At 41.4% G+C, this 13,539-nt stretch overlaps 1 protein-coding gene and 1 long non-coding RNA gene across 10 annotated transcripts in view; one reads left to right on the forward strand and one right to left on the reverse strand.

The window, feature by feature from the left end:
• The window catches only part of STK3 (serine/threonine kinase 3), a 170,767-nt gene extending 167,401 nt beyond the window's left edge, over positions 1-3,366 (reverse strand). For all 8 annotated transcript variants that reach the window (XR_012631028.1, XM_074885159.1, XM_074885212.1 and 5 more), the window contains exon 1: positions 3,140-3,366. Coding sequence is in view for 7 of the 8 variants with exons in the window: in XM_074885159.1 (XP_074741260.1) it covers positions 3,140-3,162 (23 nt within the window). In the remaining variant the exon portion in view is untranslated. The remainder of the gene's footprint in view (positions 1-3,139) is intronic.
• Positions 3,367-3,690: 324 nt separating this feature from the next.
• LOC141950431 (uncharacterized) lies at positions 3,691-12,967 on the forward strand. 2 transcript variants are annotated; one of them, XR_012631030.1, is made up of 4 exons: positions 3,691-6,261; positions 9,022-9,124; positions 12,320-12,467; positions 12,640-12,967. It is a non-coding gene; the product is annotated as an uncharacterized LOC141950431 (long non-coding RNA). The 2 variants fall into 2 exon arrangements; XR_012631029.1 differs by having other exon boundaries at positions 12,320-12,967.
• The last annotated feature ends 572 nt before the right edge of the window (positions 12,968-13,539 follow it).

Consider the following 13,539-nt stretch of genomic DNA (forward strand, 5'->3'; position numbering starts at 1 on the left):
CAAAGCTTACAAAGGAAAATAAAGCAGAACTAAAGACTAGAACTCCATCAATTACTATCATGAGTTATGGAAAACTGGACAGCTGCTGCATGAAACATGAATATATGTGGTTTATTTTGCAGAAGAACTACCACACTGAAACATTTAGAAAGAATGGCTGGGATCAATTATACTGATACATTAAAAGAGAAGCAAGTAAGAGAAATCACTGCAGTCATCAGAAACAGAGGTGGCATTTGAAAGCCTTGAGACATTTATGTTGCTTCACACTGTTCACACAAGTATAAGCAAGCTTACATTATTGTATTGTGTACCTACATTTAGTTTTCTACCAATGAAACCCAAGCAAACTTACACCTTCATCCCATCATTTTCAGGAGGAACTTAATTTTCATCACTATGACCTTAAGTGCCCATTGACACGAACATTAAAACCAGCCTATTTTTCACAGACAGTCTGTATTTTAAAAAAGTTTTTCCCTTCCCACAAAACTTGAAAAGTTATATCTCAGTGACAATTAAAACTGTCCGAGTTTAAAGAAAGGAGTGGAAAACTTTAATTAACATACTTCATGCTTGTTAAGCAGCCTTTTATTTGGTGGCAGCATGCAGGAGATGGTGTTCTGTCAAATACATAGTTTTTAATTTTGCCCATCTCTAGCTACTTTCCTTTTCCCTTGTATGTGACCTATCTCCTCATAGATGGGTATGCCAATAGGTACAGAAAAATGCAACAATAATAACGGGAAAATTACAAGACTCAGAGGCAAATTTTGTAACTATTTCAAGAGTGGAATTCCTTAGTGAGGGAAAGAAGTATAAAGCACTTCTGAAATACGGTCAGAAATTCAGATGAAAGAAAACACTGTGACAACTACTGCACAAATTGTTCAGTATAAAAATCAGAACACTTACTCGAAATTATTTTTAAAAGTAAACAAAATTATTCTGAAAAGGGCTCCTCCTTGGAAGTCTTTTGTTACAGTACATTGGTCAAACAAGAAAAGCTAGCGATTTTGACAGCATCCCCATGAAAAGCCACAGTGGCCTAGCCTGTCACTCGGGCATCATCACTGCTACTTTCTGAAGGGCTGTTTTAAAGATTTACAGGGAAGGTGGGAATAACAGTGCCCTATATCTATAAGGGAACTCTGGAATTCTAGGACATCCGTGCAGCTTTGAAGTGTTCAGATGAAATTCTTGCTACCTCTAGATGAACGTCTTGCACTACAGATATCATGGCAATAGACCTGTGTCAGTAACTGCTCCTGTGGACAACAGGCACCAATAAAGGAGCCTAGTGATCACATCTATTTCGCCAAGTAAACATGGTGCATCCATTCCAAGCCACTACTGCATCCAAGGCAGGCATCAAAAAATTCAGCCCTCAAAAAATAATCTATATTCCTTCTAGACTTGCAGAAAAAAGGGGTGACCTAGCAGAACAGTAGTGAATGCCAAACAATCAGAAAACTGTAAAAAACAATGGATAAAGCATATATGTGCACATTTATGAAAAACTCCATTCAAATCTTATGAAAACCTGAGTTCAAATCTTCCCTCTCACTAAAGAAACAAATCCATTAAGTTCTCATCACATTCAAATTTCCAGAAATAAGCTTGAAAAAACATGGAAAGTATAAAAACATGCCAGAGTTTAGAAGTTCTCTCATCAGCTTTCTAGTTCTTCCTGACTGAATCTAAGGATTTAAACAGCTCCTCACTTTCAATTAGGCCAGACACACACTTCCAGCTAGGTAATAAAGCTAGAGCAAATCCCGGATTATTCCCAAAAAAGTCTTGTAGGTTATGTTAACCTCAGGTTTTATTTTCAATCCTTTGATATCACCAGATCCCAGGCTTTGCAGTGGTGCTGGTAGTGATGATTACTCCTCAGACACTGCTATTTCTTCTCCTAAACCCTTGTTGGTGCCCGTCCTACTTCCTTAATTTGAGACATGCAGCACAGTCAGCCTGAAACTACAGTGCAGGCCTGTCCCTCCTCACCCCACTGCCTGCTAAAACCACTCTGCATAACAATTACAAATCAATTCTTGGTCAAAGTTTTCAAGTAGTAGAAACTGTTATTTCATGTATTACTGGAGGAGAAAACAGTGTAAGTTCAAGACTGCATTCTTCTCAAGTCCTGTCATTCTCCAGGAAGCTGTTTTAAAGAATTTTAAAACATTTACATTCTACATTGAAAACCTTTAAAGTAGAATGTAAAACCTGAATTACTATCTTCTACCACCAACATGTATTGTGTACTCCCTAGATTTTTCATTAAATTAACAAGATGCAAGAGTAAAATAGTTGGAGTGCTAAGATAGTAAGTAAACTGTGTAACTACATTCCGTATACCACACAACTACATTCTATATAGTTTATAATTATATCCAAGAAAAGATTGCTCCAATTTAAATATACCCATAAAATTAAAGCAAAATTATTTTGTGCACTAAGAAGACAGTGTCACATTTAAAACAAAAGTTCACGGTTTCACATCATTACATATGCACACAAAAAGAAGTCAAATGATAAATGCTCAAAAAAACCCAAAACCCACACACAACAATTAATATAACCAAATAGCCTATGTATTTCAGAAAATACATATACTGTGGGAATACTCTTGATTTTTGCCTCTTCCCACTCCCTGATTAGCAAACGCAACTATGCAACCCCCACGCCCACAAGCATCCCTCCACCAGCAGGACACAAGGGCACTTTCTAATGTGGAAAGATAACAACAACTGCATATGTCGGTTTCTTCCACAGACCTGAACTAGACCCCTAGGCCACAAAGGGCTCTTCTCGACGACGAAGTTCCCCTCATTTCACATTAAGATGTTCCTCTTGGAACTCAACCAGCCCCTAAGGGCTTGCCTCCGCCCGGACGCTTACCCAGGACGGTTATTTCGGGGACACCCCACACGCACAGAAGACCTTCCCCAACGCAACACAACCCCTCGGGCCGCCAAGCAAGTCCCAACCCTCGTCGTTGTCCAGCCGCCCCCCTCACAGCCTTCAGGACCGGAGCCTCCCGAGGCCTGCGGGGGGCCTCACCCAAGGCCTCACCCCGGCCGTGCCGCCGCGCTCGCTTCCGGCAGGGGAAGGGGCCGCCAGGGAGGGTCGTTACCTCTTGGGCGCTGCCTGCTCCATGCCGCTGCTGGCCCCCCGACCCCGCCGTCCGGAGGGGGGCTCCCGGATGAGCCCCTGGGAACCACCGCAGCAGTAGCCGCTAAACTCCTCACAACTTTCGCTGCGAGCTCGCTGGCCCTTTAAACAGGGCTCGCGCCCTCCCTTGGCCGCCGCCGCTCCCGGCCTCTCTCAGGCAACCGCCACTACCGCTACCTACCCGGCTGCCGGCGGAGGCCCGCCCCCTTGCGCCTCTCAGTGGCTACAACCCGCTCCACCGCAAGCGCTGATTGGGTGGCGCGGAAGTCTCTCAGAGCGGCGGGAGGGACGAGGCCCCACCCTACCACGGGAAGGGCGGGCGGTGTCGCGCCGGCGGGAGGGGAAGAACATGGAGGCGGCGGCGCCGCCGCCGGGGCTGAGGCGCCGCGCTCCCGGCATGCTCCGCGCGGCCGCGGGGCGCGCCGGGAGGTGTAGTCCGCCCGGGAACCTGCCCTACCCGGTCCTGCTAGAGGGGCGGCCGAAGGGGACTGGCCGGGCGAGGCAGACCGGGAGGCGAAGAAACAGAGACCCGGGGCCCTGAGGCGCCGCCGGGGCGAAGGACAGCCGTCCCTCCCCCACATGCTCACCTCATGCCCCGACTCTTGGAGCTGGGCCTTCGGGCAAGGGCAGGCCTGGGGCAGAGCCGCCGCCTGAGGCGGAGGCTGAGGGAGCTCTTACCCCGCTTCCACCGCTGGGCCCCGTCGCCTCGGGGCGACGCTGCCGGGCGGCCTGCGCCTTTCATCCGCCTGTCTGCACCAGCCAAGGACAGCCGGGCTTGGTGCTGAGCTGCGTCCAGCCCCTCCTTGAAAAGTTAAATCTCTTCATGTGGACAACTGGCTCCAGAGCACCGCAGAGGGAAAGTCTGAACTTAGTCATGGCAGGACGGGGGAGCTGCTCTCCACACCTGGCTCGGGTGACACAGTACAGCTTTGAGGTGAAAAACGCTGGCACTTGACGCTTAACTTTTTAATGCCAAAGCATACAAGTTACCTTGCAAAGCCACAGGAAGCTCTCACGTAATTATTCAAGAAGCAGATTTTAGGCCACTGTGTACCGTGTGACAGTTACCTGCAATTTCTCCATTTTACAACTTATGACTTTCTGCTGTTTATGTAGCAGTTTAAGATACTAACTGACAAAGCATCCAAGTAGATCCAGCCAAGTCAATATAAGAAGAGCTTAAATGTTCAAGCCAATTTCTGTATCCTTTCCTGAAAGTAGGTTTATTTGCCTAACTAATGGAAGTTCAAGGTAGTAAAACACTTGGGCAAGATTTGTAAAAATACTGAGATGCCCAAGTTCCTCTTGAAGCTGATTTTAGAAGTACAACAGCACCCCCCCACACACACACCTAAAAAAACTCCACACTCCATACTTAATTTCATCTCTTTGATGTGCATTAGCAAGGAAATTTTGAATGACTGAAATCCTACTGTTGTGCAAGTCCTCTACTTTGGCTGAGTCAATCCAATCCAGTTGACTCACTGTGGTCAGGCTAAATGCACAATGGCAATATTGAATGAACCCATAAAACAAATCACGCCACCATATGACCTTTTAGGTTTCTTTGTTTTTCTGAGTCATGGAAAAACTGCAATAGAACATCTTCCTTTGCACAACAGATTAATGCAGACGTCTTCCAAGTATCATCCCACAAGCCAGAGTGGCTCACCAGCAGTACTGCCAGATGTGTCCATACCATAGACAACTGTTTGTAGGAGATGCCAAAAAAACCACCCAGGAGAAGGAGCCAGCAGATGCCTCAGATGCAGTGCGGTGTGAGTGCATTAGAAAGCAGAGGGGAGGAACCCCACAAGACTTCCCATCTCCCAGTTCTAGGACAAGTGAGATCAGGCAGGTAGGAGATGCCATGTGGCTAGTGCCCAACTTTGCTTTACAGGGTATTTGGCTATACCGACTGACCAACTATTATTTACATTTCACCAGTTTCACCTAATGAAGGGAAGCCTGACATCCCCATTTGGCTGTGATACTCCTGGAATGCAGAGGCTGTCTCCACATCCTTTAACACAAATCTTAAAGGCAATATTTTGTTCAGGTTATTTCAGAGGAGGCAGGTTTTTTCCAGCTCTCCCTCAAGTCAAAGCTGCAACAAACTATACATTCAAGCAAGGAAAAGGTATCATGGACAAAATACCAGTACTATGTTATAGTTGTAACAGCAAGACAAAGAAAGGTAACCAAGAAGTGCTCCCTCTCTCCATTCACACATATATTTCTTTCTCTGGGAAAAGTTAGGCTACACAGCCTAATCTGCCAGTTCTCCCTCCCTCTTTAACAACAGCTGACAAGAGCAAGTCTAAAGAAAATTTATCCAAGAATAGCAGATTTAGATACTTGCTCTCTTCATTCAGAATGATTTAAGACCACAGTCCCAACTCCTAGAAAATACCCTGACTACCTGATAATCGAGGAAGAAGGGGGCAGGAGTGTCCTCCATCTATGCCACGGAAGAAGGAAAAGTATGAAAAAAACCAAGATGCCTGAAACAGAAAAAGTTAGGTAACCTGGTTTATAACCTAGCAAGGCAGATGGTGCCAAAAAATATGGTCTAATTCCATGCCTTTCTCACAGAAGTTTCAGTTAGGCCTTGTTCAACTGCCAAAATACTTTCTAAGTACATTCATGCTGAAACTAAAATATCAATAAGAAGATAACATACATACCATGGTATTTTTCAAGATCACTTTATTCATCTCATATAATTTCAAATGTTATTTTTAGTCAAAGATATTGGAATAAATAACACTATCTTACCTTTCTCCCTCAACATGAATTTGGGAACCGTGCTGTGAATTATAACACTGATTTGGTATTCATTACAATACTGTACCTAGCCACCAGCAAAGAAGGAACTTTGAAAGGGAAAACAGACTCCCTCTGTTCTACTACCTCATTCAGGCTTTCCAGGCAAGGGAAGTCTAGATGTTCTGGAGGCATGAATATACTATGAGATTGCTGGTGTCTAGACACCATGGAGATGAGCAAGTTGCAGACAATCTACATGAGTATTCCCATGATTTCTTCCAACAGTGGAACTATATAACACTGCAAAGAAGACAGGTGAGTAAGAAAAGGCTTAATGTAGCCCAATCTTAAAAATATAGGAGCAAACTAACTGGATTACTCTTTTTCTTCTAAAGTATTTCATCCACTTCACCAATTTATCAGCATGCATTAGGACTCCCTTTTCTGCAGAACTGGCATCAACATCAAATATAATTCCTTAGACCAAAGGATAGATGAAGACCATATTTAGTTTTTGAGTACTATAATTATTTTATATTATAATGTAGTTTTGTAAACAGATGAAAACATTTATATTATAATTACTTATACTGCAATGGAAAAAGGAATCATGAGGGCATGGACAAGTATTAGGTGGTGCATAACCACAAACTAAAAGAGTCCCCAAGCCCCTAAATATATGAACCAAAAAGTTCCAAGATGTCAATCCTGCCTCAGTTGCTCATAATTCATAATAAACCTGAGAAGGATAAAAATTACCTGAGAATCTCATGTCTGAGTTTCTAACAGGTATTACTAATGGTAAGATTTAAATTCTAAATATATACTTCAAAGTCATTCATAAATATCATGCAAATAAATTATGAATGTTATAGTAGGGACCTTATCTGGTTCCTTTGGTAGCAAATAAAAGCAGCATTTACTTCAGAAGGTATTCGATCAGGCTCATTTAATACATGGCACTACTAGAAAACAGCAGAATTAATAGTACATGTTTTCCAAGACATACATGTCATGAACACCTTGCACTCTCCAAACATAATACCCCTGCTTCTTAATCACGTCTGTGGCGCTTTTCACAGCCTACCTCTCTTCCTCATATGCTTTCTACCCTTTCACCACAGTAGCCCCCCAGTTCTTTCACAGGGTCCTCACTGGCTCTCTCCCTCAGTGTCCCCTGTATCATTCTACAGGAGCTCCATTCACCCCCTCGGCACCCCAAAACCCACAGTATCCTTACTGCCCGCATAGACCCCCAAGCATGCCCCCAGCTCTGTGCTCCTTAAAACCCCTCCTGATACTGATACCTCACTGTGCCTTGGCCCACCCTGACGTTACCCCACGGAGTTACAGGTATCCTGTGTCTGCATCACAACCCGCTGTTTATCTCGCAGGAGAAGGCTGCAAGTCAGTCCATAGCGTGGTCCCAAACCCAGCACCTAAGGACAGAGTTTCCCTTACTTTTCCCTTGCCATGGGGTGGACAGCCCCCCAAACAGGGCAATCCCTCCTCTACCCATCACCTATGAGTTTTGTAAAAATAGGAACTTACTATAATTACAGACCTCCAGCTTTTTGTCAAACATGATTAATACTAGCCAGCTAAGTCACAAATGATTGTGAAGGGGAGAAAGGCAAGGAACGACAGCAAGGAACAGCAGGCAAGCACAAAGACAGAATGAATGCAGAAGCCTGATTTCCTTAGAAACCAGTTCATAAATTCAGTAGACAAATAGTCAACAACAACATGTTTGCATGTCTCTCCCTGTGACTGCCTGATAGTGATCTGGTATGCTGAAAGTTAAGGAAAAGGCCTTGAATGAAATACCAGCTTGTTTATACAGAAGATAAGAAAAACTGACTTCTGCCTGTATTTTTTCCTACCTATCATGTCTAATGTGAAGTAACCTTGAAGGCTTATCTAAGAATTTGTTCTATACTTTCCTAACCCTGTCAGTCATAAAGTAGTTATAAATGAAATATAAAAGAACAGCATATTCTCAAGTTTGGACTAAAATTTAGATCTTTTTAAAAGCAAGTTGTTCATCAAGCTCAGGAATAAATAACAATTGTTTTTTATTGCTTTTCCTGAACTATTCACACCTTAAGGGTTAATTAACATCACATAAAAGGAAATTGACTTTTTACTGGTCCAGCAAAAGAAAGATGCAGAAAATAAATAGTCAGGAAATACAGGTACAGATTCTGTCATCCACATCCACTATATTAAAATCAGCATGGTTCACAAAATTCTGACTTGACATTAAAAAGAGCACTAAAAATCTGCAATAGTAAAATATTAGCTGCACTGCTCCAATTCCTCTCACTGCCTAGTATACATCATTTTGGTATCCAAAATAGTATTACTAGACCTAAAGACATTTGTTGATTGGGATAGGATTTTTCTGTTGACTAACCATTTAGCTCACAGTCTTAGTAACAGGCTATATATAGACTTACCATTTGCTATTTTTCCTATTATAGCACACTATGGTAAAAATAAACCATGGATACAGAGTTGCTATTTACAGTTAACCACAGAAGATATTCCAGTCTGTACTACAGCTGCATTGATTGTGCTCGTGGGATCTACAGATTACCATCAACTTGAAAAAAAATCTCATTTTGCTTTGTAAAACAATTACTGTTGTTGTGGTAATACTGAGGGTTACTCTGGATTCCCTTCTACACAAAAATATTCCCCCTCTTTCTGGAGGCAACCATCTGTTCTCCAGTCTGCAAAGAAGTGTGCTCACACCCTGGAGAATAAATAAATAACATTTAACTAGCAAGGCTTGATGCCTGCGTTAGGAATGGAAACTAGTATCAATAACTAAAGAATGGTCATTACTTGGTGAAGCAAGTACTACCCTAAACGAACTTCAGCTGCCTGAATACACACAGCCTTTGCCCAAGGCTTCCACTGCCACGAAGGCTGCATTTTTTCCGATCTTCCTTTAAGCTCCTGAGCTGAGAGTTTGAGGAGTACACGACAGAAATGTTTAGGGAAGATTAGGGTATTTTTTTATTTTTAGGGACAATGCTTTCAAGAGGCTAACAAGACCTATTCTTTCAGATTTAAAGAAAGAGGTTTCCTTGCCCTTGTGGGCCTTTCACAGAAGTGCTTGAAGAGAATTATAAAAAGGTGGTAAGCACAAGTACAGAACAACAAATGACAGGTAAGGAGAACCCAGTGCAACTGGAAAGCACATTGTGAATACGAAGCACTACAAAAGCAATGCCATGAAATGCTTACAGTTTATTCAGTTACAGAGCTTGCTTTTTTTTTTTAATAAAACCCTTCCTATTTATTTCTGAAACACATCTCCAACTTGCTTCATAGATATTACAAAGCAAGTGTTCTGCATGTGGAAGAATCACTCATTCTAAATGCTTTAAAATCCAGAAACCACAAAATTTCAGTTTCCTACTTTTTTCCAACCTTTCCCAATCAAAACATGCCAGAAGATCATAATTCACATCCAAATAAGCTACTCGTATAACATGTACAGTCACACAAAAAAACCCCAAAAAAGCCTAAATATAATTCTAGTCTTAAAACTTCACAAGAAAATTTCAGTGGCATAACAGCCATTTCATGACTGACTGTGAAGTAATGGGTCTGATTACAAGATAAGATCCTGTAGAAAGTAGAAATATGTTCAAATCAAGAAAAAGATTAAGATTTGCACTTATGTTCCCATTCTGCTCTTAAAAGCAGCAGGAAGCCTTCTCCACAGCAGCCCGTGTACTAAAGAGGCAGCAAAGCAGCAAATAAAGTTTCACAGAACTGATTTCAGTCTCCTCTAATCAGGTTCGGTTTGGTTCAATAAGGGAGAGTTTTATGGCATCCTCACCGCTAGCCAGGATGAGCACTTAAACTACTGTCACTACTGAGCAAGGGGACTTTCCGCTGAAAACAAAACTTTGACGTGTCTGAGTGTACATAGATCAGGCTATAAAAACACAGGAAAATGTAAAGCAAGTTACTATCTAGAGAGCTAATGAACCCCATTAAATTTGAGACCTAAGCTTTTCCCCCTATTCCTTTACTAAAAATAAATTTTCTTAATTGCAAGCAGAAAACCAGTGGAAGATGAATGGATTTCTTTAATAGCAAAAAAAGAGTTTATCAAGAACAATCAACACTGCCCATTTTTACCCAGGCTGGGTTTAGCAAAAAGAAAATGTTCTGGTGGTATGATTTTCTCCGCAGAGCAGAGGAAAATAGAGCAATTCCATATGCTAGGAGCTTTCTTAATGGAAACAGTTAATTTACCACATGAGGAATATCACATGCACACCACTTCCACCTAAAATGAATCACTCCTTCCAGTTGAGAAAACTGAGGTCTTTTATCTTCCTCAGGGTGGAGTCCATCTCCTCCCATAGATCCCTACAGAGTAAAACTGCTAATCGTTTTAAGGTTTAAAGACATTACTTCTTTTGTGTCCATATATCACATTTGAATGTCCTCTAAACAAGAGAGAGCTTAATGTTTTTGTGTAACCTTGAACTGGCCGGTACACAACTTTTATTGCTTCATCCTTGAGCTCTTCTGCAGTTCCATGATCTAATTTGTTATACTAGTGGTATTAAGTTGCTCTTACCGGATGAACAATCTGCAGTTTAAATTCCTTAAAGCTAATTTTAAAAGGAGTGTGCTAATTCGAATACTAGGTAAAACAATGAAAAGTGAAACAGAAGAAAAAAGCCAAGCTGCATGTTTTAATATATACTGCATCTCTCCTTCAGTAAGATTATAGACAGTAAATCCCTGCCCTATGCAGTATCAAACAAGGCAGAATGTCTCTAGGACCTGATCCAAAATCCGTTAGCATCAACAGAGTCTTTCTTTCAAATATACTACTTTGGGGATCAGTTCTCAAAAGAGAGTCCCGTCTAATTTGCTCATGGGAGTGTGAATATAAATGTAGATTTTTGCTTGACTAGTGTTTCCATCGTTGGCCCAAATCATCTCCCAGGAGGATAGAGGAAAGGCCAAAATTGGAGGCAGATCACATTAGACACTACCATTTATTTGATGTAACCTCTTAATAATGTCATAGGTTCATTTGATTAGAAACAATGCAGTCAGAGAAGATAAACAGTGTAAAAGTGGTCCCTTTATTGGGGAATATATACTAAGCATCTGAAATTTTAGACAGTGGGAAAACTTGCTGCTCAGAGTCACAGGGACACTTATGCGATGTTGTATAATATGCATTGCATATTAATGTATAATGCATTACAATATCAGTGTATAATACATGTTGCATATTATACAATATGCAATGATACAGCAATTTGAAGTGAGAAAATGTGCAGGAAGGTTAAAGCCACAGAACTGTGTTGGAATACCCACAAATATGTACAGCACTACTTATACATAAAGTAGCAGGAATAACACATTACAAACACAAATGCTTGATTCTATGCTGTATTATTGGCATTCATCTTGACCTTTCAAAAACAAGTACCTCATTTTGACGGGTGTGGGATACTCAACAGTTCTTAATTAAATGCCTCAAAAGCAGACTTTAAAACTGTTCTAAAGTATATTGAATTAGGCTCCACAAGGCCAGTTTTTGGCACCTGTTCTTGAAATGAGAAAAAAAAAAAAAAAGCACGCTGAACCAAGATTATGCATTATTTTCCAGGAATCCAGCAATTTCTTGGAGAGATTAAATTTACTGCAGCTTTGAAATAACAGGGTTACTGCACATTCTGAATGGTTGAGTGTCTCTGCAGGACTGAACAACAGCTAGCACAGGGGTCTCAGGGGATTTTATTGTAGTTAACCCATCCTCCTGTTCTGTTCCTACTTTTACATGCAAAAGAAAATGTTTGTGCTTAATACAATATTTATAGCTATAAGTAATAGTCAGTTCCTTTCTAGTTTTACTGTACTAGCATGTACAAGAAATACATAAAACTATATATATTATTGCTACTACTTTGCAAGATGTTGTATATATTGTAAAGCTGGCTCTCTAATAGAAGGCAGCTAAAGACCTCTGCACTTAAATCTGCCAAAGCTGATACAGCAATCACAAACATGTGTTGTTACACTTCTTGTGGCTCATCTCCACATGGTGCAGCTGTTGTGTTGGCTAAAGAAAATGCAGGCCCAAGGGAAACAAATTTAATTCAGCTGGGGTGACTTCCACTAAAAAAAAGTGTTTTAAGGAGAACAGGTGTCTTACAGTAAGGGGGATTGTTTGAGAGGTTTTCCCTAAACTTGCTATGCTTCTAGGAAGTCTGTTCTAAAGTGGCGTGCCTGGGATAATAATCTCTTGCAGTCTAATTTTTAAATAATAACCTTCAGAAATGCAATGGATTCCAGAAATTCTATTTTTGTTTGTTTGTTTTAGTCCTAGGACAGGAAGACTAGCACAGGACCTTATCACACAAGTTAGAAGCTGGAGGGAGCCTCATTGCTGTTATTCAGATTCCTTAGTCTTAAGAAGGTTTGGTTAATCAACAAATGACTGTGCCAAGGCAGACCCACAGCCCATATAAGTCTGTACCAGTTTACGCCTGTGTATCTATTGTTTTAAGCTTAATATTTTACTCCAATCACTTAAATATCGCTTCCTCCTAAATATGTTCTTATTTACTCAAAATAAATAAGCTATACTATGTAGTCTAATAAACCAGTATTCAGTGTATGATTTTTTTTTTTCTTTTCCAGAAAGTCTTTTACCTTGCATACTATGATACCTTCTCTAGTTTCATCATGCATTCCTGCCTCTCTGCTTCCTGCATCCTCTGGTATATCAGAGTGGAAAGTGTTTGACTGATGCTCAGCGGCTGACTCAGCAGCCTTCCCGCTGTGGTCAGTAGCAGATCCCACAGCGCTGAGGCAGCAGGATCCCTGGAAGCTGGGAAACACTGTTTTCCCAGCAGGCTCTCAGGAGGTCTCTCTCTGTCGGCACTGACTGAATCAGCCCTTCAGACAGACACTGCAGTGGCCAGCAGATCTTTCTCTTCCTATCATCAGCCCTCTTTCCAAAACAAGGCTACGCCAGAGGGTAGTCTCTTGGTGAGTAGGTGTCTTCATACTTCAGTTTCCTCCTTTCGGCCTGATTTTTCTATCGTCTCCCACAGGGTCAGAATTTCTTCTCTTTGGGGAAACAGAAGTCCAAACAAGGGATGATTTTTTCACACAGACCCCATTCCTACAGAGCTGGTTCTCCTACAGGATGTATAGGAGCTGCTCTCAGCTCTTCCTTCTCAGGTCTTAACTAAATAAATGTTATGATGACAAACTTCTGTTTTTCTTTTTGCAAGGTTAAGCTCATTAGCTCTTACATCAATCTTTATTGCTATGTGTCCTCAGAGTGTCTTATGCAGACCTTGGGCAGTTTTTTAGGCTTCTTCTCAAGTTTCTAAATTGGAGACCCAGTACTCTTACTGAATTCCTCCTTTTGAATAAAATCCAGAATTCACCGAGGTCAATAACAAAATTCATGAGATTTTTGTCCTCTGTGTATGTCTGCACATACAGACCTCCAAGAAATCTTGCATTTTTGCAGAATTCCCTTTACCGAGGGAAAGAAAATTGTTCTACCCTTGCCACTTTTCTCAACAG

The sequence above is a fragment of the Strix uralensis genome, chromosome 1, assembly GCF_047716275.1.
Source record: "Strix uralensis isolate ZFMK-TIS-50842 chromosome 1, bStrUra1, whole genome shotgun sequence".
NCBI lineage: Eukaryota > Metazoa > Chordata > Aves > Strigiformes > Strigidae > Strix > Strix uralensis.